Raw genomic sequence first — 21,617 nt, 5'->3', positions numbered from 1 at the left:
TGCAGTCCAGTGGTTTACCTCCTCATCTTCAGGACAGGGGCTGCCCTGGGTCCCCTCCATCTCCCTAGGACATTGTTCCTGGCATGAATGACTAGATGACTCTTAGCCTTGGTTCATTGTGGTTGATCAGCTCCAGCCCCAACTAGCAGTTAAGTTCCTTTGATGGCAAAGACCAACCATGTTATACAGGTTTCTTTGTTCTGCTGGGTGGCGCAACATAAATATTTCAAGGGTTTAGTCTATGACACTTGCTTCTCAGTGACTGGGGTTGGGGGAGTTCCCTGGAGAATCCAGTTGCTGGTTGGACTAACATGCTCTGAGGAACTGGCGTGACATGTGCTACTTTCTACTTCAAAGTCCAAAGGCCTGGCTGGTGCCTCAGCTCGGGCAAACCCAACTCACACCCAGCTGGGCGAAGGAGGAAAAGCCAGAGGACCCAGATGCCTTGGTGACTGGGAACACCGGGTAGCAGGACAGGAAGTTCTGCTCAGTCAATTGGCTGCCAAGACCCAGTAAGGAAGCCTGTGGCGCGAATGATAGCCTGGAGAACCCCACATCTCCTGGGAGGCGAACCCCAAGGATGAGGCTGCTCAAGCTGCTGGTTTTCCTGGCCCACTGGGGAGTCGCCAGGGCTGGATCAGGTAGGTGCTGCAAACGCCTGTGATGTCTTTGTTTTGCACTGTGCTCTCAGGATCAGGGTTGCCGGAAGCTGCTCACAGAAATCTGGAAATGCTGCCAAAGATAGCAAGGCAGGGAGCTGGTCAGGGAGGTTGGCTGACAGAGTCAGTAGACTGTGGTGGTGCTATTTGAGCCTGAAGATTTTAAGTGTGGAAGACAGCTGGCCAGGGGAGGGACACTGATTTTTCTAAAAGGTGCTGAGACGTAAGAGCCAGCCAACTAGTAGAGGGAGAAAGTAGCAGGAAGATTCATGAATTCATTCAACAAATGTTGGTTGGGGGCCTCTTATGTACCATGAGCTGTTCTAGGAATGGGATAGGAAAACAAATCAAGCCCCAGTCCTCCTGAAACCTTTCTTCACCTGGGAAAAAACAACCCAAAAGACACATGTAAGCATTCCAGGCGAAACAAGTGTTATGGAAAATAATAAAGCAGAATAAAGGGAGGGTGGGGAGAGGGCACTTGTGGGTTGGCCAGAGAAGAGCTTTCTAATAAAGTGACATCTGAGCAGAGACCCGAGGCAATGAGGGAAAGAGACACGTGGACATCTGGAGAAGAACATTCTAGTAAGAGGGCATGGAAAGTTCACAGGCCCTGAACTGGATGCACAGGTGATGGGCGTGAGGATGGACGAGGAAGCCAGCATGGCTGGAGCGGGGTGGGCAAGGGGAGTGGTAGAGATGAGGTCAGGGAACCACGGGGGTTGGCGTGGGGGGCTGGCACCAGCTCATGTATATAATAACCTTGTGGACAATTTAAGGAGTCGGAGTGAAATGGGACATCATTAGAGGGTTTTAAGCAGCGCTGTGATGTGATCTGACATGTATACATTTAAGAGGAACCTTGGGCTGTTGAACTGAGAAGCTGTAATGCCATGGCGGCAGGGGAAGCAACCGTGTCGGTTTGCTGGAGACTCTCCTAATTTTCTAATTTTAGCACTTAAAGTTTGGTGTGTTGGACACTCCCTGTAGTCCTGGGCAAACTGGGACATTCGGTAGCCCTAGTAAAGGAGAAGCCGCCAAGCTAGGGGGGAAGCTGTTGCCATCATCCCGAGAGGAAAGATGACGGCTCAGCCTGGGCCGGTGGGATGGAAGGTAGAGGGAGACGGTCTGATTCTGAACAAGACTTGTCGACAGATGGGGAGTGTGAGAGAGGGGGATTCCAGGGTGGCTCCAAGGTCTAGTCTCACAACTGGAAGGACACAGTTGTCATTTGCTGAGATGCGGGAGGAGGAGACAGCAGTTTGATTTGGGCTATGTCCAGTCCGAGATCCCTGTTAGAGAGTTAGATTTCCATGCACTTAGAGGGGAGTTGGTGGGAAGGCTGCAGCTGTAGTTTTCTTTAGAAGTCTAGATTGCTTTTTTTTTTTTCTTTCTTTCTTTCTGAAGCTGTAAATGGGGAGAGACAGACAGACTCCCGCATGCGCCCGACCGGGATCCACCCAGCACGCCCACCAGGGGCGACGCTCTGTCCACCAGGGGGCGATGCTCTGCCCCTCCGGGGCATCGTTCTGCCGCTACCAGAGCCACTCTAGCGCCTGGGGCAGAGGCCAAGGAGCCATACCCCAGCGCCCGGGCCATCTTTGCTCCAATGGAGCCTTGGCTTGCGGGGGGGGGGGGGGGGGGGAGAGACAGAGAGGAAGGAGGGGGGGTGGGGTGGAGAAGCAAATGGGCGCTTCTCCTATGTGCCCTGGCCGGGAATCGAACCCCGGTCCCCCGCACGCCAGGTCAACGCTCTACCGCTGAGCCAACCGGCCAGGGCTAGATTGCTTTTCTCTGGAGTCCTTTGAGATGACCCAGCACCCTTTCTGTAGCTGCAGAAATTGAGGCTGATCAGGGAAGGGCTGGCTCAGGGTTCTGCTCTTGTCCCTCCCATCCGAGTACTAACCAGGCCCGACCCTGCTTAGCTTCCGAGATCAGACGAGATCCGGTGCGTTCAGGGTAATGTGGCCGTAGATTCGTTGCTTGTCCCTATGAAGCTCAGGCCGGGTCAGTCCTCGGGTCATCTACTTCCTCAGGCCTGGGTCCTTCCACATCCCAGTCCGAGGCTCTATCCACTGCGCCACCACCTGGTCAGGCCACTCTTTTACTTTTAAATATCTTTCCTTAGAAATCCAAAATGCCAACGGACAGATCTCCCAGCCCAGGGTCTTAGTGGTTAAAAAGAATCTCACCTCCTCCTAAATGCACTAACACGCATTATAAACAATGCATTGCAGCATTGTTTATAATACCAATTAAAAATGCTAACAATAATGGAAAACTCAATTACTTATGGTAAAAACTCCTGATGGAAAAGATTCAAGATAATACTGCAAAATTGAAAACAGGAAGTAACAGTTATTAAGTACTTATTATGTGCCACACACTGCTGGAATTTTTACATAATACCTTCACAACAGCCTAATGAAGTAGGGCTTATCAAGGAAAACGAGCCTTACAGAAGTTAACTAACCCAGTTAACCAACCTAAGGTTATACATCTAGTTAATGTCTGAGCCTGGACCTGAACCCAAGCTGTACAGTTTCAACCTGTTTTAAAATAATGCTATGTAAAAACAAATACTAAGAAAAATAGCCAAGAAGAGCTAACATTTGCCTATTCAGCACTTATGATGGGCCATGCTTGTGCAAGGTGCTTGACATATGCTGTCCTTTTAAAGCTTGTTTAAAACATGAAATAAAAACTCATTTGATTTTTCTAGTCTCTGTGAAGTGGGAACTATTACCATTATATCCATTTTGTAGATGAGGAAAATGAGATTCAGAGGGACACAACAGTTGCCCAAGATCCCACAGCTAGGAAGTGGAAAGACCAAGTCTGTACTATTGACCTTAAACAAATAGGCAGATATTTTTCCAGCAAAGTGGGTTTATTTAGGAACAGCAAAGAATTATGATTCAGGACATGTGGTCTAAGAGCAAACCAGAGCAAGTCCAGAGAACTGTTATTTTATAGAGGACGGGAGAGTGGGGTGGGGGGCTGTTGTAAAACTAGGATTTTAATGGAGAAAACAGGTAGTTTGAAGTGTAGCGGCTTTTCATTGGCCGAGTTGAGGCAGTCTTTCATTGGCTGAGTGATTGGCAGGCAAGAAAAAGATCCTCCTTCTTCTGGAGTAGTAGAATAGAAAAACATCTTCCTGTTGGAGATGGAAAGTCTCTTCCTGTTTTGAGGTAATTGACTGTGAGTGATTGGGTGTGAAAGCACACCCTACAGGCCCTCCCAACTCCAGTTTTATTTTATTTTTATTTATTTATTTCTTTTTCTTTTTTTTTTTATTAAGTGAAAGGCAGGGAGGCAGAGACAGACTCTGCATGCGCCTTGACCAGGATCCACCCAGCAAACCCCCTGATGGGGTGACACTCTGCCCATCTGGGGCCACTGCTCTGTTGCTGGCAAAAGAGCTACTTTAATACCTGAAGCGAGGCCATGGAGTGATCCTCAGCACCCAGAGCCAACTTGCTCTAACCATTTGAGCCATGGCTGCAGGAGGAGAAGGCGGGGGTGGAGAAGCAAATGGTTGCCTCTTCTGTGTGACCTGACTGGGAATCGAACCCAGGCAGACATCTACCACCGAGCCAACCGTCCAGGGCCTATTTTTCTTATTAATACAGTATTTATTTGTCTTTGCTCTGTCAAATCCTGAGCTAACCACTTTCCCCAGGCTGTCTGGGGAGATGTAGGAAAAGGAACATATAGGGCCAACAAGGCACTGGAGAAAGAACTATGGGAGGTGGAGATGGCTCCTTTACATGGTGAAGAGAATGAGAATGGCCACTATCAGGCAAAAGAGCTCCATGGCCATCTGGTGTGTCACTGTCCCTTGAAATGATACTCGCTTAGAAGTCATGGCTAGAAATGAATGTGGTTAGGGAACATGGGGCTGCCAAGCTGCTGAGGCTCTCATCTGTCAGTGTTTCTGGACGTTTCAGCACTGCTGCAGACAGTGACCGGCGCAGAAGCTAAGAGGTGCTCCTGACCAAGGACAGGCTGGAGGTAAACTTGGCACAGGCGCACATTTGCTGGGGATGAGGGGCTGTGGCAGGAGAGCTGCTCCCAGTGCAGAGAAGACTGAAAGGCCCCCAACTCCAATTTAAATGAGGTTTCTGCTTATTAATTTTCACAGCACTCAGCTGCCTTATGCATTATGCTATTTCATGTATTATCTTGTGATGATGGGTTTTATAGGTACTATTATTTTTCTCTTTTTTCCAAACTTTCTGGAATGCATACATCTCTAATTTAAATACAAAATTAAATAAAAAGAAAAATCCCACAGCACCTGTCAGTTTTTAGAGTCTGAGACTCTTCCTGAAGTGCAAAGAACTTTGGGACATCCAATCAGATAGCAATCATCCCTGCTTTGCAGGAAACTGTGGGGTTTCTACCGCCATCTTCCTTAGCCAAGAGCTTGGGTGAGCACCAACTTGCTGGCTCCTTCTCTCCTCCCACACATACCCCTATGCAACATTTCATTATCCGTCAGCTTCTAACTGCACAGATCTTATATTGTCTCATTTCAACCTTCACAGTGACCTGAAGAGGCAGGAGGTGCTGTTGTCCCCATTTTACAGACAGGGAAAACTGGGGCTCAGGGTGAGTTGCTCATGTTCACACAGCTAGTAGGTGGTGGAGCTGGAATTGCAAACCAGGTCTGTTTCCTCAGCTAGTAAGTATACTTGAGTCTTTCCACTATTCCTGGCCTCCCCATGGAGTTGGGCCTCAGACACATGCACACATGCGTACACACATATACACAGAGCTCACGGGAAGTTCCAGGGAGGCTGGAAGGAGTTTCAAGGCTACACACTGACTAGATCGGAGCTTGCAAGAAGCAGCCAACTGACAGTTGACACTTGAGTCTCCATTAGTGGACAAGGAGTTTCTGAAGTGGAGAAGTGTCCATTGAATATTTTGAGGGCTGATGTCAATAGGCAAAACTGCTCAGTGTTTGTGGTCAGTTGGGAAAGCAGGCTTGAGGAAGGGGCGTGGTCTCTGCCGTGTTCTTCAGAGAGGCGGGCAGAGGGCCGCTCTCTGCAGCTGGCGGGGCCTGCCTGCTCTCAGGCACGGAAGCAGGAGTGACCCACTCAGAGTCTCAGCGCACGGGCTTGGGAAAGCCACCGACTCTGTTCATTTACTTGTTGAAATGGGACAGTTTCTTTCCTCTGGTTTAGGATTTTGCCCCATAGGAGAAATATAAATATATTAGTGATCACAATTTGTGCGAACAACCTAAATTCTCCCCATTATAAACAAAGGCTCTCAGTTTGGGTAAAAAAATTAAAATGTAGGCATAGACTCTGTACAAAAAACCTATCTAAAATAAAAAGGTAGCCCTGGCCGGATAGCTCAATTGGTTGGAGCGTCATCCCAAGGTGCAGAGGTTGCTGGTTCAATCTGCGGTAGGGGCACATACAGGAACAACCCAATGTTCCTGCCTGTCTCTTTCTCCCTGCCTCTCTTAAAATAATAAAATAAAATAAAATAAAATAAAGGTACTGGTGGTTTCCCCCTTAGCAATCACATCTTCTTGGCAGAGGATGGGGAGCCACAAGACCCCCCACACACACACACACACAATTTTGTGATCTCAAGCATATTGACCTCTGGACCTTAGTTTTCTCATCTGCAAAATGGCGATAATGATTAATAATACTTACAGGGCTGTGGTGAGGATGGCTGTATAATGATCACAAGAGGGATAAGGACTTGCGGTCAGTCATTTGCACCTTAATGTGAACAAGTTTCTGGTCCTTTCCTGAGACCTGGTGTGGATCCAGAGAGGTAGGCAAAAGTCCAGAAGCATCTGGGAGGAAAAGTCAAGAAGTGGGGATCAGGGGCCAGGCTTCACCTTCCAGCCTGTCCTGTGGCTTGGGCGGTGCTTTGGCTATCCAACCCCGAAAGAAACAGAAGCCAGATGCCCAGGCCCAGGCCAGTGTCCTGAGGTTGGGTAGGAAGCGACACCAATGGTGGAGGGTGAGGAAACCTCAGGCCTCGCCCTGTTTTAGCCAGAAACACAGGATTTGGGGCAGAGGCCAATCCTGTTCAACCCTCTTCAATGAACATCATTGAAACTACTTGGATCAGGCTCGGTGGTGGGTACAGATGATGAATCCACTCCTTGTGGCCTGTTTCTTCGGATTCCCTTCTCTCTGTTACACCAAGAAATTTCTGGCATTTCCGTGTCCCTTGGTTTGGAGCTGAGCCCAGGTTTCAGTCAACCATTTTGGCAAACAGGACTACTCCCAGCTGCCTGAGATGTCACCCTGCATCCAGAATCACTAAGAACACCCCCAGGGGACATTCAGTCCAATCTGACATTACGTTCCTTCTTTTCTGACCTAGCTTTCTTAAACTCTATTTCTATACCTATTTCCCAGGTTTTCGCTGGTATTAAATAGCGACATCTTACAGCTCATTTGGTGGGTAAGCCTTCTCCCAGGTCAGATTTTTGTACATATTTCCATGAAGCATAATAAGATACAGCGCTTTTTTTTTTTGAAGTGAGAGATGGGGAGGCAGAGACAAACTCTTGCGTGCACCCTGACCAGGATCCACCCGGCAAGCCCCCTACCAGGCAATGCTCTGCTTGTATGGGGCTGCTGCTCCATTGCTCAGCAACTGAGCTATTTTAGTGCTTGAGGCAAGGCCATGGAGCCATCTTCAGTGCCTGGAACCATTTGAGCCATGGCTGCAGGAGGGGAAGAGAAAGAGAGAAAGGAGGGGGGAGGAGTGGAGAAGCAGATGGTCATGTCTTCTGTGTGCCCCAACTGGGAATCGAACCTGGAACTTCCACATGCTGGGCCAACACTCTACCACTGAGCCAACTGGCCAGGGCCAAAATATGGCTTTAATTTTGGGCTCAGAGAGGTGAAGTGACTTGCTGAAGGTTACACAGCTGCTCTATGGCTCAGAGCCCAAGTACTTAACTCTGACCCTCTCCCACCTTTGCTTTAAGACAAGCACTTTCCTTAGACCTCCCGAAGGCTTCTTGAGGGTCACACCTCAGCCCAGTCCCTCATGCTGCTTCCAGGGATGCTGAGGTGGGAGATGGAGAGGGCCTTGTCATAGGTCACAGGTCATAGAGCTAAGCCTGTGCTCTGCTCCACTCAGTGCCTTCCTGGACAAATCCCGTGGCCCATTTTCTCTGGACCATTTCACCTGGCAACCTCCCTTTCTCAAGTCCAGGGTTCCCCCAGACTGCCTCCCTATCTGGGTTCAGGGGGGGCCCAACACTGAGAAGGGTCTCCTTTCCCCTGCAGGGAAGTTCTGGCACATCTCTGACCTGCACCTTGACCCTGACTACAAGGTATCCTCAGACCCCCTCAAGGTATGCCCATCAGCTGGCTCCCAGCCGGTGCACAACCCGGGTCCCTGGGGTGACTACCTCTGTGATTCTCCCTGGGCCCTCATCAACTCCTCCATCTACGTCATGAAGAAGATCGAGCCGGAGCCAGACTTCATCCTCTGGACAGGGTGAGATCCGTCACAACAGCTACACTTCACCAGGTTTCTGCTGGGTGCCACCTGCCGCCTGGAACCTTCCTGAACTTTCTCCCTTAGTCTTCACTTGAAGCTCAAAGGGACCCCAGTGTGGCTGGTTCCAAAGTCTGTGCCCTCGACCCCCGTGTCTCCTGGCCTCAGCAGAATGCAGCTCTCACTGAGGCTGGGGACAGGGTCGGGGCACAATTGGGGGCATGTGGAAAAGTCCAAGTCTTAAGTTGGGGGGTAAATATTGCAGCCACTGCCACTGGGTTTCGAGGCAAGCCCCAGAGAGCCAAATGCAGGGGTGGGGGAAGGTCAGAGGGCTGGAAGTAGTCCAGCACTGGGACCGTGTGTCCTGGTTGGCTGCGGGCCAACCTGGGGCTAACCTGGCCCTAGGGTGTTCTCACTGGTCAGAGCGCTGCTCTGCGTGAAGGGAGATTGAGGGGTGACTTCCACTCAGCCACAGAGACTCCATTTCTGCTTCTCGTCCCAGGAAGTACGTCCTCCAACTGTCCTCAGCACTGTCTTCATCGCTCGAGATCCCCCCTCTCTCCCTGGCTCCTCCCCTCCTTGCCCTCGGTAGTCTGGGGTAGACGGTGGGAACTAAGATGATGTAGACCCCAAATCACCATCAAGGAGCTCACGGTCTTGTGGGCGACGCAGACAAGCCTGCTGACTGTTGTATCCCAGAGGCGAGAGAGGGTCACTGTGGGAGGGGGGACATGAACGCTTCACAGAGCACCTGACTCCATCTGGCAGAACTAGGGAGGATTTCCTGAAAGAATTGGTGAGCCAGGGAGATGGGGAGGAAGGCTGACAGGAGCCCTGACTTCTTGCTCCCTCTTCAGCGTCAGTGGACACCTCAAAAGGCAGGATCAAACCCATAATGCCTAGATGTCCCTCAGTGTGATGTGGGACCGACTAGGAACAACCTCAGATGGACTCAGTGGGGACCAAGGCCGGACACTTAAGAAATGTGATAGGGTCTCAGACATCAACTTCAGAAGAGTGTGACCTTGAGGCCATGACCCTCAACCGGGACCTTGCAGAGATGGGTGGCATTGGATGAGAGGACCTCTAGGACTTTTTGTAATTCTTCAATCTAAGAAATTTGACTTCCCAGGGAGAGTTGCAATCTCTTGGGGAATAACCTGTAGAAATTGGATGTTCCTATCAGACAGAATTAGATCCTCCAAACTAGAAGAAAATGAGGTTTTGGTCTACTATCCGAATTTCTACAAGGCCCCGCTTGCCGCCCCAGTGAGGGTATCAGAGACACAGTAGGATTTAATGAATGTGAGCTCAGACTCTGAACTCTCCTGGGTTTAAACCCTGACACCAACACTTTCTAGTCATATACACTTAGGCAGAACTCCTCTTCCTTCTGTGCCATGGTTTTTTAATCTGCCAAATGGGACCAACAATAGAATCTATGTTGTGGGGTTATTATGAAGAACGAATTAGTGGGTGTGGGTACAATGCCCAGAAAATAGCTGGCACAAAGTAGGCCCTCGTGGGCTGTGAGCGGCTGTGCCAGTATTGTTAAGCTAATTAATTTCCAGGAAGTGTTTTAGCAGCGCAGCCTTGCTCCCTGGGGTCCAGCAGTCCTAAGGCATACTAGCTTGTTGGGGCTCCTACCCCAAACTTCACCTTCCCCATTCCCCTCCCCCACTCTCCCACCTTGCTGTGCATTTCTGAGGCAGATACCGCAGTTCAGGTCAGCCGAATGGAGAAGGGGGGCGCAAGCAAACGGCCGAGTCAGGCCCAGGGTCTGCCGTGTTGCAGATCTGGACTCTATGCTCTGAAACCAGCTCCAGAGTTCTTACAAACCTTTGACAAAGGAGCAGAACTCAGCTTCTCTACCTCGAGCTCCCTAGGGGCTTGCAGATGGGACTGGAGTTTCCTTCTAAATAATAATACCCATTACAACTTAGCAGCCACCATTCTACATTTCAGATTATATATATCCATTTACTGAAGTCCGCAAATACTCCATAAGTAGGTACCATCATTATCCCTGTTTTATGGATGAGCTAATGGGGACTCAAAGAGGTTAAACAACCAGCCCAGGGACCCACAGCAGCTCAGTGGCAGAGCCCGTGTTTGAACTTTGTCCTGTGTGGCTCCCAGCTGCAGCCTGGCATGCCTCTCAGTGGACGCGAGGCCCAGTTCCTCAGCCACTTTCCTTACAGCAGAGCCCCCGGCCCTGCCCTCCGTTTCTCGTTCCCCATCCGGAGCAGCCACACCAAACCGGCTTGGTGGTGTTTTGCAGTGATGACACACCTCATGTGCCTGACAAGAGTCTGGGAGAGACGGCCGTGCTGGAAATTGTGGAACGCCTGACTAAGCTCATCAGAGAGGTCTTCCCAGGTAAGACCTTGCCATGGGTCCCCCACAGCATTTCCTGAACCCCAGGTGCTGCATGGCACCGTGGGGCAGCAAGATAGAGAGGAGCAGCTTTCACACACTGACAACGATGGCTGTGGTCAGGTCCTGGGCCGGGCGCTTCGCAGCCATCATCCCTTACCTTCCAACAACCTGCAAGGAACACAGAGGTCACGGCCCTGTGGAAGCACACACAACCTACGAATGGATATGCCCGACATTTCACTGCCTTCTGCCCTGGATAAGTCTCACATGGGCTCGTGCACAGCCCTGTGTCCTGCGACGGCCCTGGAGTTGCCATCCATGGCCCTCAAACCATCCCAGCCACTGAGGCCTCTGGGAAATGCTGATTTCCAGCCAAGGTACTATTTCTTGGTGTTTCCAAGACCTTCCTTCTGAGCTTAGGAGAGCTGGTGAGGATTGTGAGTGATTATGGCCACAGTCCCTTGGGACAAGACAGGGAGAATGGGGTCTGCATGTCCCACCTAATGGCCCTTGAAAATGGTTTTAAAGCAAGCGGTGCCAAACACAAGGTCCTGAGGGCTGGATCGGGCTCCTGGGCTGCTGGCCGGGACCCGTGGAAGCAGGACCCCTCACCCTCAGCTGTTCTTCTATAGCCGCTTCCTCTAGGTCTTAGTCATGGGTCCCCAGGACCCAGATGGGAAATAATAATAATAAAAAAATAATAACAGCAGCAGCAATAACTATGTGTGTCTACAGAGGTAGGGAAAAGTAGCCTTACAGTTGCATTGCGACATTCTTTTGAGTTAATAAAGCTATTGTGATAATTGTAACCCCATGTGTCTTTTTTCCATATCAACAACTGTAAACCTACTTTGGTCACCCCTGTATGTATTGAGTGCTAAGTGTCATGCACTCTTCTCAAATATTATATATATATATATATATAGAGAGAGAGAGAGAGAGAGAGAGAGCGCCACTCCCCCCCCCCAACATTAGCTGTTATTGTTCTCAAAGCTTGTCAGTTCCTAGGGAGAAATTCAAATTCAGATCTAACCTTGAGCATGCTTTCCCTGCTCCACCTGGTGCTTCTGGAATAAAAGCAAATAATGGATAAGAAAGTGCTTTATTAACGACTCTTAAACATACAAATGTAGAGGTTTTTCTAGTTTATAATACCACTGGCATGATTACTGATTCTCCTAATATCCAAGATGCCATTGACTGCATGATTTTACATATCGCTAGGAAATACTGTCACTTAAAGTATGATGACACAGTGCTTTCTCATGGCCCTGCTGGTAAGACACACCTACTTACAGAGCTGTGAAAATGAGAACAAACTGGAAGAGATGAAATGAGGCTTTATCATATTTGAGAATTATAACTCAGGTCAAGCAGAACACTTCCTATTTTATAGGTAATTAAGTTTAAGCAAATTAGACAGGAGAAAGAGACTGAAATTTGAGATTTGGGTTCCCAGTCATGGGTTCTACCTGCCATGTGCTACCTGTGTTCCCCATCAGAGCTGCTGTGCACACTGGTCCCCGCCTCTCCAGCATGGCAGCGTGTCAAACGCAGACACGCAAGGCAAACTGACCCAGCCCCGGTCCAGGCCCTGCCACCTTCTAGCTGAGTAATCTCACCAAGACACTTTTGGGAAAAATCAAGAGAATACTGGTATCTGCTCAGAGGGCTGCTGTGAGAATTAAATAAGGCAATTTACTCATTTAGTCAATCAACAAATATTTATTGAGCATCTACTATAGGAGACAAGTCTAGGGGTGGGGAATGGGCAGTGAACAGATGCTAGGCCGTGACCTTACGGAGCTTGTAAGGGGTTTCTAACAGTGCCTGGCACAGAGAAGCAGCAAAAAGCGAGAGATTCTCTCCTTTCTCAATGTCCTTGAGATTCCAGGAATTTGCATTTTTTCTTAAAATGGATCTTTAATGTTTGCTGGCACTTTAGAGAGGTGAGGTTTTTACAGACAGTTACACTGATGGCTTCCTGCTTTGTGAACAGTTCCTAGTGGGAATTCTACAACCTTCTTCTTTGGCAGAGCTTTCGGCATTTCCAGACCTTACAGGCTATACAGGACAAAATGCTTGTTAGACATTTTCCCAGCTGGGACTTGGACTCTCCAGCCTCCCTCCTTGGTTCACGGTCACTCCCACAGGGGAGACAAGCTCATAAAAGGGCAAGTAAGGGCAAGGCTCTTATGAAGCTCAGAGGAGTTTTTATTTGTATTTTTCAAAAGTGAGAAGCAGGGGAGAGGCAGACAGACAGACTCCCGCATGCACCCTACCAGGAGCCACCCAGCATGCCCACAAGGGAACGATGCTTGACCCCTCTGGGGCGTTGCTTCACTACAATTGAAGCCATTCTAGTGCCTGAGGCAGAGGCCACAGAGCCATCCTCAGCGCCCGGGCCAACTTTGCTCCAATGGAGCCTTGGCTGTGGGAGGGGAAGAGAGGGAGAGAAAGGAGAGGGGGAAGGTTGGAGAAGCAGATGGGCACCTCTCCTGTGTGCCCTGACCAGGAATTGAACCCAGGACTTCCACATGCTGGGCCAATGCTCTACTGTTGAGCCACTCAGCCAGGGCCTCTGAGGAGTTTTTGTTTGTCTCAAATATTTATTGAGGAACTACTACATGCCAGACAGAGTGGTAAAATAAAAGCAGGAATGAGGCTACTCACAAGGAGGAAGTGAGTCTGAAGGGCTCCTCATCCTGGCCTCATTCACAGGCCACTTCCCCAGGGAGGCCTCCCCTGATCTCACCCCTACCACCACCTGTTATATACTTCCATAGCAAGTGGCTCTTCCCTTTCTGTGACAATCCAAACACCCCTCATTACTCAATACCTGTCAACCCTACTGCACTGCAAGGCCTCTGGGACCAGGACTGGGTGCCTGGTACCAGGTGCAGAGGTTGGCACAGACGAGATGCTCAGTAAATACTCCTGATTCATGAATGAGTGAAACTCCTAAGGCCTCCCAGAGTGACCCAGACCTCTTCCCTAGCAGCAAGATGAAATTGACAAGAACAAGGAACACTAAATTACCAAGTGGCTGATAACAGACCTGAAGATTATTTAGATCTTCTAGCTTTTTCCCTCTGAGCAACTCATGCTTCCTCTCTGACCAGGAAACTCTCTGCTGGGAATGGGGTTAGGGTCCAGGATCAGAGAAATCATTGCTCTTCCTTTCCAGGTCTGAGCAAAGTTCATCCAATTCTATTAAATGAGGTTGTCAGTTTATCTCTATCTTCTTCACTTATGGATTTTCCCCTCGTTGCTCTTCATTAGTTCTGATGACCAGTGGCCAACTGAAAATGACTAACTCCGCTTTCACATATGTATTTTTATATTTCTCCTTTATTTCCCAGACACTAAAGTATACGCTGCTTTGGGAAATCATGACTTTCACCCCAAAAACCAGTTGCCAGCACAGAACAACAGTATCTACAGTCGTGTGGCAGAGCTATGGAGACCCTGGCTCAGTAATGACTCCATCGCTCTCTTCAAAAAAGGTACTAATACCATTAGCTATTATACACACTTATGGTGTGCCAAGATCTGATCGAATCCATCTTCACAACATCCCCATGAGATTGGTCCTGATTTTATTCCCATTTTATAGATAAGGAGACTGAGGCTTAAAGATACCAAGTCACTTGGCCAAGGTCACTCCAGCTTAGAAGAGGCAGACTTGGAGCAGCCCCCAGGGCTGACTCCAGTGCCCATGCTCTTACCCCCACAGCACTAACAAGGGTCAGAAGACCTTGGCATTTACTGTGCCAGGTACCACCCTCAGCGCCTTACTAGACTACTCACAAAAAACCTAGGATAGGGCAGTGACCTTCAATTCGGCTCAAGCAGGGTTTCTCAACCTTGCCATTACTGACATGTTGGACCAAATAAGCGTTTGTTGTGAGGGCTGTGCTGTGCACTGTAGGATGTCTGGCAGCATTCCTGGGCTCGACCCACTAGGTGCCAGTAACACCTCCACTAGCGATAACTAAAAAATGTCTCTAGACATTGCCAAACATTCCCTGGGGGACAAAATCACCTGGTTGAGGACAAAGACCCAAAGTCACAGCCTGCCCAAGGTAACCCTGACCTACTCCCCTCCCTTTCCTCAGTCCCTGCTGCTGGGCCTCCCCCTTTGGTCACACTCAACCAGAAGCCTGTGACACAGTCGCCCATTGATTTAGTTCACACAGATCTGTTCCTGGGGCAGAGAGGTGTTATCTGGAGGGCTGAGGGTGTTATCTGGAGGGGCAAATGCACCTTGTTGTTATCACCATTATACAGATGAGGACAGTGAGACATAGAGAAGTTATGTAACTTTTCCAAGTTGCACAGCTCAGAAGTGGTAGAGCCAGGATTTGAACCTAGGCAGCCTGGCTCTAGAGCCTTCGGTCTTTTTATTTATTTATTTATTTATTATTATTTTTTCTGAAGCTGGAAACAGGGAGAGACAGTCAGACAGACTCCCGCATGCGCCTGACCGGGATCCACCCGGCACGCCCACCAAGGGCAATGCTCTGCCCACCAGGGGGCGATGCTCTGCCCATCCTGGGCGTCGCCATGTTGCGACCAGAGCCACTCTAGCGCCTGAGGCAGAGGCCACAGAGCCATCCCCAGCGCCCGGGCCATCTTTGCTCCAATGGAGCCTCGGCTGCGGGAGGGGAAGAGAGAGACAGAGAGGAAAGCGCGGCGGAGGGGTGGAGAAGCAAATGGGTGCTTCTCCTGTGTGCCCTGGCCGGGAATCGAACCAGGGTCCTCCGCACGCTAGGCCGACGCTCTACCGCTGAGCCAACCGGCCAGGGCCTAGAGCCTTCGGTCTTAATCCATGATGCTTGTCTTATGGGAAAGCTGGGAAGGGGGGATCAAGGGAGGGAGAGGACGGGAGAGTGAAGTGAAGGGGGGCAGAGGTATGTTTAGTCAGAGGTAGAGGACCCCTTTATATTTTCCATGGCTGTGACATCCTAGGTGCTTTCTACTCTGAGAAGTTGCCGGGGCCGGGGAGGACTGGGCGAATCGTGGTCCTCAACACCAATCTGTACTATGTCAACAATGAGCAGACAGCCGGTGTGTCTGACCCCGGCCAGCAGTTCCAGTGGCTGGAAGACATACTGAGCGATGCGGTCAGAACTGGGGAAGCGGTAAGGGCTCTGGCCTCCTCCCCGCCCACTCTGGAATCACTTCCGGAACAAATCTCCCCCTGGGCACAAATTTATCCCCTCTCTCCATAGGTCCACATCACAGAGGGTCCTCATTAGCCCAGCACCAGGAGAGGGTTTATTCCAGTCTCATAACAGCTTGTGAGGCTGGGACCCCATAGCCCACTGTGTATTCCGAGGGGCAGTGATGATCCCAAGTCTCACACTGAGGGGTGGAGCTGAGGCCACAACCCCAGCCTCCAGACTCCAACTCCAGTGCTCTTCCCACTACTGCACACTCCCAGCTGCAGCCCACACTGTGGGCTAGACCTCCAGGGGGCGCCCTGCCATTGTCTGCTGGGTTGGCAAATCCCCAAGGACTGGCCTGTGTCTCATTTGCTTGAGTCCCTGCACTGAACAAGAGCACATGGCAGCCGGATCTCATGGCTGGTGCTTCTGAGCACTCCTTGTAGATGGTCTCGTTTAACTCTCAAAGCTGTTCCCGAGGAGAATGCTGAAGCTCAGAGAGGTGACACACCGCTGGTCTTCAAGCTGTAGTTTAACTCCAAATTTCATGCTCCTAGTGGCCTTTTCCCTCACCCCCATTCTACCTCTTGCCGTGGTGGCCAAGGGCCCAGGTATTTTTAGCTGAATGATTCAAGGAATGTAAGACGTGATCACATGTTGACCTGTAGCACGTGCTACACAGTCATGCAAGGTAGGTTTAGGTACAGGGCCCAAGCTCTCCAAGAGAAGGCAGTCTGAAGGTCAGCTCTCACGAGGAGGTGCCCTTTGAACTGTTTTTTTTTTTTTTTTTTGTATTTACAGAGACAGAGAGAGAGAGTCAGAGAGAGGTATAGACAGACAGGGACAAAGAGAGATGAGAAGCATCAATCATTAGTTTTTTGTTGTGACACCTCAGTTGTTCATTGATTGCTTTCTCATATGTGCCTTGACCGTGGGGCAGAGCGGGTAACCCCTTGCTCCAGCCAGCGACCTTGGGTCCAAGCTGGTGAGCTTTTGCTCAAACCAGATGAGCCTGCGCTCAAGCTGGCGACCTCGGGGTCTCGAACCTGGGTCCTCCGCATTCCAGTCCAACGCTCTATCCACTGCGCCACCACCTGGTCAGGCTGAACTGGGTTTTAAAGCCCGAGTAGGATTCACAGAAGTGAAAGTGAGAAGTGTACCCCAGGTGGCAGGCACAGCACAGGCACAGAGGTGGGCAGCACGTGTGCACTCGTCACTGGGTGCAGAGTCCTGGAATCCGCCCGGGAGCGGGAAGGCGGAGGGACTCCGGGAGGAGGTACACTTGGGCCTGCCTGCTTCCCTCTGGGGAGACGGGCGGGTTTGCAGAGGTGGAAATGAAGGGTTGGGAGGTAATCTCTGAGCCCCTCCCGGCACCCCTACTTCCTAGGTGTACATTATTGGCCACGTGCCCCCAGGGTTCTTTGAGAAGACACGGAACACAGCGTGGTTCCGGAAGGACTTCAACGAGAAGTACCTGAAGGTGGTCCAGAGGCACTATGGAGTCATCGCGGGGCAGTTCTTCGGGCACCACCACACGGACAGCTTCCGGATGTTCTATGATGATGCAGGTACTCCACGTGGAGGGCACCTCCCAGCCTCCCTCCCCTCACCAGCCTCTCTCAGTCATGCCGTCTCTCTCCTGAAAGGTACCCCCATCAATGTCATGTTCCTTACACCTGGGGTCACCCCATGGAAAACCACATTACCTGGAGTGGTCAACGGAGCCAACAATCCAGGCATCCGGCTGTTCCAATACGACCAAGCCACACTGAGGGTACAGGTCAGGAGCCCTGGGTCTATTGGGGCTGGAGAAGGAGGGAGGGGAGGGACCCGCACGCATCACCACACTCCCTAACTCCTTCCCAGCTAATCCACACTCTACCGACCACTAAACCTCAGGCAGGTCAAGTTACTTCCACCCTCCTAGAATTCAGGAGCAGACCCCTGGAGCTATCTCCAAATCCTGCCACCAAAATGAGGTCATTTCTTTTTCCCCAAATCAACCTTGGCCCTGGACCACTGACTCAGCCTCTTACCTAATTTCTCTGCCTCCAGCACTACCCTCCTGTGCCTCATCTGCTACATACAACAGAAAGGATTAATCTTTCTAAAGCACTTGTCTCTCTCCTGCTCAGAAAGCTTCAGTGGCTCCCCAGTGTCCCCAGGATAAGATGGATCTCCTTGGCCTGGTACTCAAGTGTGTCCTCAAGCCCACTGCCCACGTCTGCCTTCTCTACACTGATTAGGCTACAGCCAAAGCAGGTCCCTAGCTCATCGAGCACTCCCTCACCTCCTGGGATGTGCTTGTGATTGTTGAAATGACTAACAAATATTATTCCCTAATTCATTCAACAAAATGTATTAATTATGTGCCATGTGCCAGGCCCTGTGCTAAGCTCAGGAGATACTTAAGTGAAAAAACAAAGTTGTTGCTCTCCTGGAGCTGACATTCTTACAGGAAACAGCCAATAAACAAACAAGTAAAGTATGGCAGGAGATAAATGCTAAGGAGAAAAGACAAGAGTGAAAAGGCAGCTGGTGACAATTATAGAGTGTGTGTGTGTGCTAGGTGTGTTAGGTGTGACAGGGAAGTATCACTGAGAGGATGACATTTCAATTCTGAGTAAATTGAGGGAGCGAGCCATGTGAGCATCTGGGGAAGGTGGAGGAAGAGCAGGTCAAAGGCCCTGGGGTGGACATGTGGCCAGTGTGTTAGGAGAAGAGCAAGGAGGCCAGTGTGGCCACAGAGTAAGGCACAAGAGCGGAGAGAGGGAGAGCGGAGGTTAGATCACATAGGCCATGAGTAGGACTTGGGATCTGGAAGGTTTGGGGTAGAAGGAAATAATCTGATTTACAAACTTTACAAAATCACTGTGTCTGCTGTGCAGAGAACAGGCTGTGGAGGGGAAGGGGGATGAGTTAGGAGGTGACTACAGTAACTACTGAGAGGTGATGGCGATGTGGCTCAGGGCAGTAGCAGTTGTATGCTGAGAAGTGCCAGATCCTGGATGTATTTTGAAGGCAGAGCAGATGGCATTTGCTGGTGGATTGAATGGGAGGTGTGAGAGAAAGAGGAATCAAGGAGGACTCCAAGGCTTCGGTTTGAAAACCTGGAAGGATGAAGTTGCCATTGACTGAAATGGGATCACTGTGGGAGGCAGAGGTGGATTAAGGTTGGTTGAGGCCTTGGGAGCAGAAGAAACTATTGGGCCCCTTAAAAAGAGAGAGAGAAACAGGGAAAATAAAAATACATGTTAATTATATTTTTAAATAAATAAAAAATATGTACTATTAATGTTAAAATTGCACATATGAAACCAAACTTGGTGTCATTAGAAAAAAGTGTAAAGTTGGGGTTTTGCAGGGCCCTTCAGAAGTCGGGGCCCAGGGCGCATGACCAGTGCGCCCGCCGTTAAATCCGCCTCTGGGAGTAGGAGTAGGTATCTTTGGAGGGAAGATCAGAAATCTGGTTTTGGACCTGTTATCCTCAGGATGTCTAAATGGCATCCAATTGAAAATGCCAAGGGAGGAGGCAGCTGAGTGTCCAAGTTGGAGTTCAGGAGGAGGTGGGTATTGAGATTTATTCTGAGAGTTCAAAAAGGCTATTAAAACCATGGCACTGGATGAGATAACCTAGGTCCTTGATTCTGAAGTAAAGAGAGATGGAGAAGAGGTCTGAGGATTTTAAAGAGTGTAGCCTTTTATCCGTATGGGCACTCAGAGGGCCTTAGCAAGAGGAGGCTGGGACTCCCTCCTCCCTGATGCACCCGGCCCCACTAACATGCCTTACATCCTGCCCAGGGAGGGAGTCAGACAGACCTGGGTTTGAATCCTGGCTCCACCACTCATGAGCTTTTTGACCTCCTTGGGCCTCCCTTGCTCCATCTGCAAAATGGGAGGCAGGAGTTATCATCCATACATGGCAGCTCCTCCTAACCCACCTCTAGTGATCTGAAGCAGGGCCACACATTTAAGTACAAAGTGTTGGACAGATAAAGCCTTCCAGATTCTAGTCCTGAAGATACACCTGAGTCCTAGGGGTCTTGTGGGGTGTATCCCAAACGTCCAGTCAATCACAATTCTATAACCTTTCTCAACCAGATACTCCATCCTACTTAAGTTGCTCTTTAGCCACTCATTCTGTAAATTTGTGTGTGTGTGTGTGTGTGTGTGTGTGACAGAGATAGAGAGACAGAGAGAGGGACAGAAAGCAACAGACAGACAGGAAGGGAGAAATGAGAATTATCAATTCTTTGTTGTGGCAAATTAGTTGTTCATTGATTGCTTTCTCATATGTGCCTTGTCCAGAGGGCTATAGCAGACTGAGTGACCCCTTGCTCAAGCCAGTGACCTTGGGTTCAAGCTGGTGAGTTGTGCTCAAACCAGTAGAGCCTGCGCTCAAACTGGAGACCTCGGGGTTTTGAACCTGGGTCCTTGGCGTCCCAGTCTGACGCTCTATCCACTGTGTCACCGCCTGACCAGGCTTTGTAAATATTTACTGAGCCTCTTCTGTGTACCTGGGAGCTTGCTGGGGCAGAAAATGCATAGACCATAGGGTTAAACCACCCAGTTCCACTCTTGCCTTGGTACGGAACTTGTCTACGGTATGTGTAGAACTATGGGCAAAGGAGTTAACCTCTTTAGAACTGTTTTCTCATCTGTAAAATGCTGCAATAAACAGTTACCTCATCAGATTCAATCAGAGGATTCTGGCACGCGCGCGCGCGCACACACACGCACACACCTGGGAAGTAGTAAATGCTTATTAACTAATAGCGGTCATTATCACGGATATATAGAATATGGGGGCAAAGGCACAGTGCAGTATTGGGGGTGCTCATGGCCGGATCGCTTCGTTCCCCCCTCTCCAGGACATGGTGACTTACTTTGTGGATCTGAACCAGGCGAACGCGATGGGGCAGGCGCTCTGGGAGTTCGAGTACCAGCTGACCAAGGCCTACCAGGTGCCCGACGCAAGCGCCCGCTCCATGCACGTGGCGCTGAACCGCATCGCCAGAGACCAGAACACGCTGCAGCGCTACTATGTCTACAATTCGGTCAGCTACGACACGCGGGTCTGTGACACGGACTGCCGCACCCAGCATGTGTGTGCGCTGCGCGAGTTGGCCTTCGACGCGTACGCCACCTGCCTGAGCAGCCCCTGCACTGCTCCCGCGCCCCGGCTCGCCCTCCTGCTAGCTGCGCTGTTCAGCCTGCGCGCGTTGCTCTCGTGGTGACCTTTGGCGCCGCCTGTCGGGTCGCTGGGTTCGCCACCCTCAGGGTAAATTGGGACCAGCTTCACCCACTGAAGAGTGGACTATTTATTCCATTTTCCCGGTGTCCGCAGAGTGAATTAGGATGGGACAGCCAGATCAGAAAACGAAGCCCAGAGACCCCACCAGAAGCGCATTTCTTCCATGTTTCACATTTCATCCAAAAAAGTGTTCACTGTGCATCTTGTTGTATGCGTTATCCTTTCAATATGTAAATAAAGTTTAAAACAACTCCCTGCAGTTCCTGAACGTCCCCCCACCGATAATGGGCCGCTAGGAAGACGTACCTCGTCGATCCTGTGCCCCTATCACCGCTGGCACACAGGCTTACTTAGTTCGCGAAGTCCCGAATCAGGAATCAGAATGGGCTTTTCTGTTTTGTTTCGCAACAATGCAATGTGAGAGGTCGCCGTTTTAGCCTGGACGTTCATCTCCGGGCCATTTTCGCCGTCAGGGACCTTGAGGAACCTCAAGTGCAAAACAAGGGAATTAGAAGTTTGCTAAACTAAGGGCAGTGCACCTCGGACGGCCCGCCTTCGGACCTAGTGGTCTTCGGGGCTTCAGCAGGGTGGGTGGCCCGGGCCGCGGCCGCCTTCCGGGGCGCCGGTAGGTGTGTGTATGTGTGTGTGTGTATATGTATGTGT

The 21,617-nt window shown here is 50.3% G+C and overlaps 1 protein-coding gene across 1 annotated transcript; it reads left to right on the top strand.

Annotated features, from left to right (window-relative positions):
* Positions 1-350: 350 nt before the first annotated feature.
* On the top strand, positions 351-21,205 carry SMPDL3B (sphingomyelin phosphodiesterase acid like 3B). Its single transcript, XM_066269940.1, has 8 exons — positions 351-641; positions 7,940-8,153; positions 10,435-10,532; positions 13,895-14,038; positions 15,504-15,676; positions 17,088-17,268; positions 17,347-17,480; positions 20,572-21,205. The coding sequence occupies exons 1-8, from the start codon at positions 581-583 to the stop codon at positions 20,935-20,937; spliced, it is 1,371 nt and encodes a 456-aa protein (XP_066126037.1). The 5' UTR covers positions 351-580; the 3' UTR covers positions 20,938-21,205.
* Positions 21,206-21,617: the final 412 nt, after the last annotated feature.

This window comes from Saccopteryx bilineata, chromosome 3, assembly GCF_036850765.1.
Source record: "Saccopteryx bilineata isolate mSacBil1 chromosome 3, mSacBil1_pri_phased_curated, whole genome shotgun sequence".
In the NCBI taxonomy this organism is placed as follows: domain Eukaryota; kingdom Metazoa; phylum Chordata; class Mammalia; order Chiroptera; family Emballonuridae; genus Saccopteryx; species Saccopteryx bilineata.
Note: the sequence above shows the minus strand (reverse complement) of the source record. Positions and strands in the feature narration are given on the sequence as shown.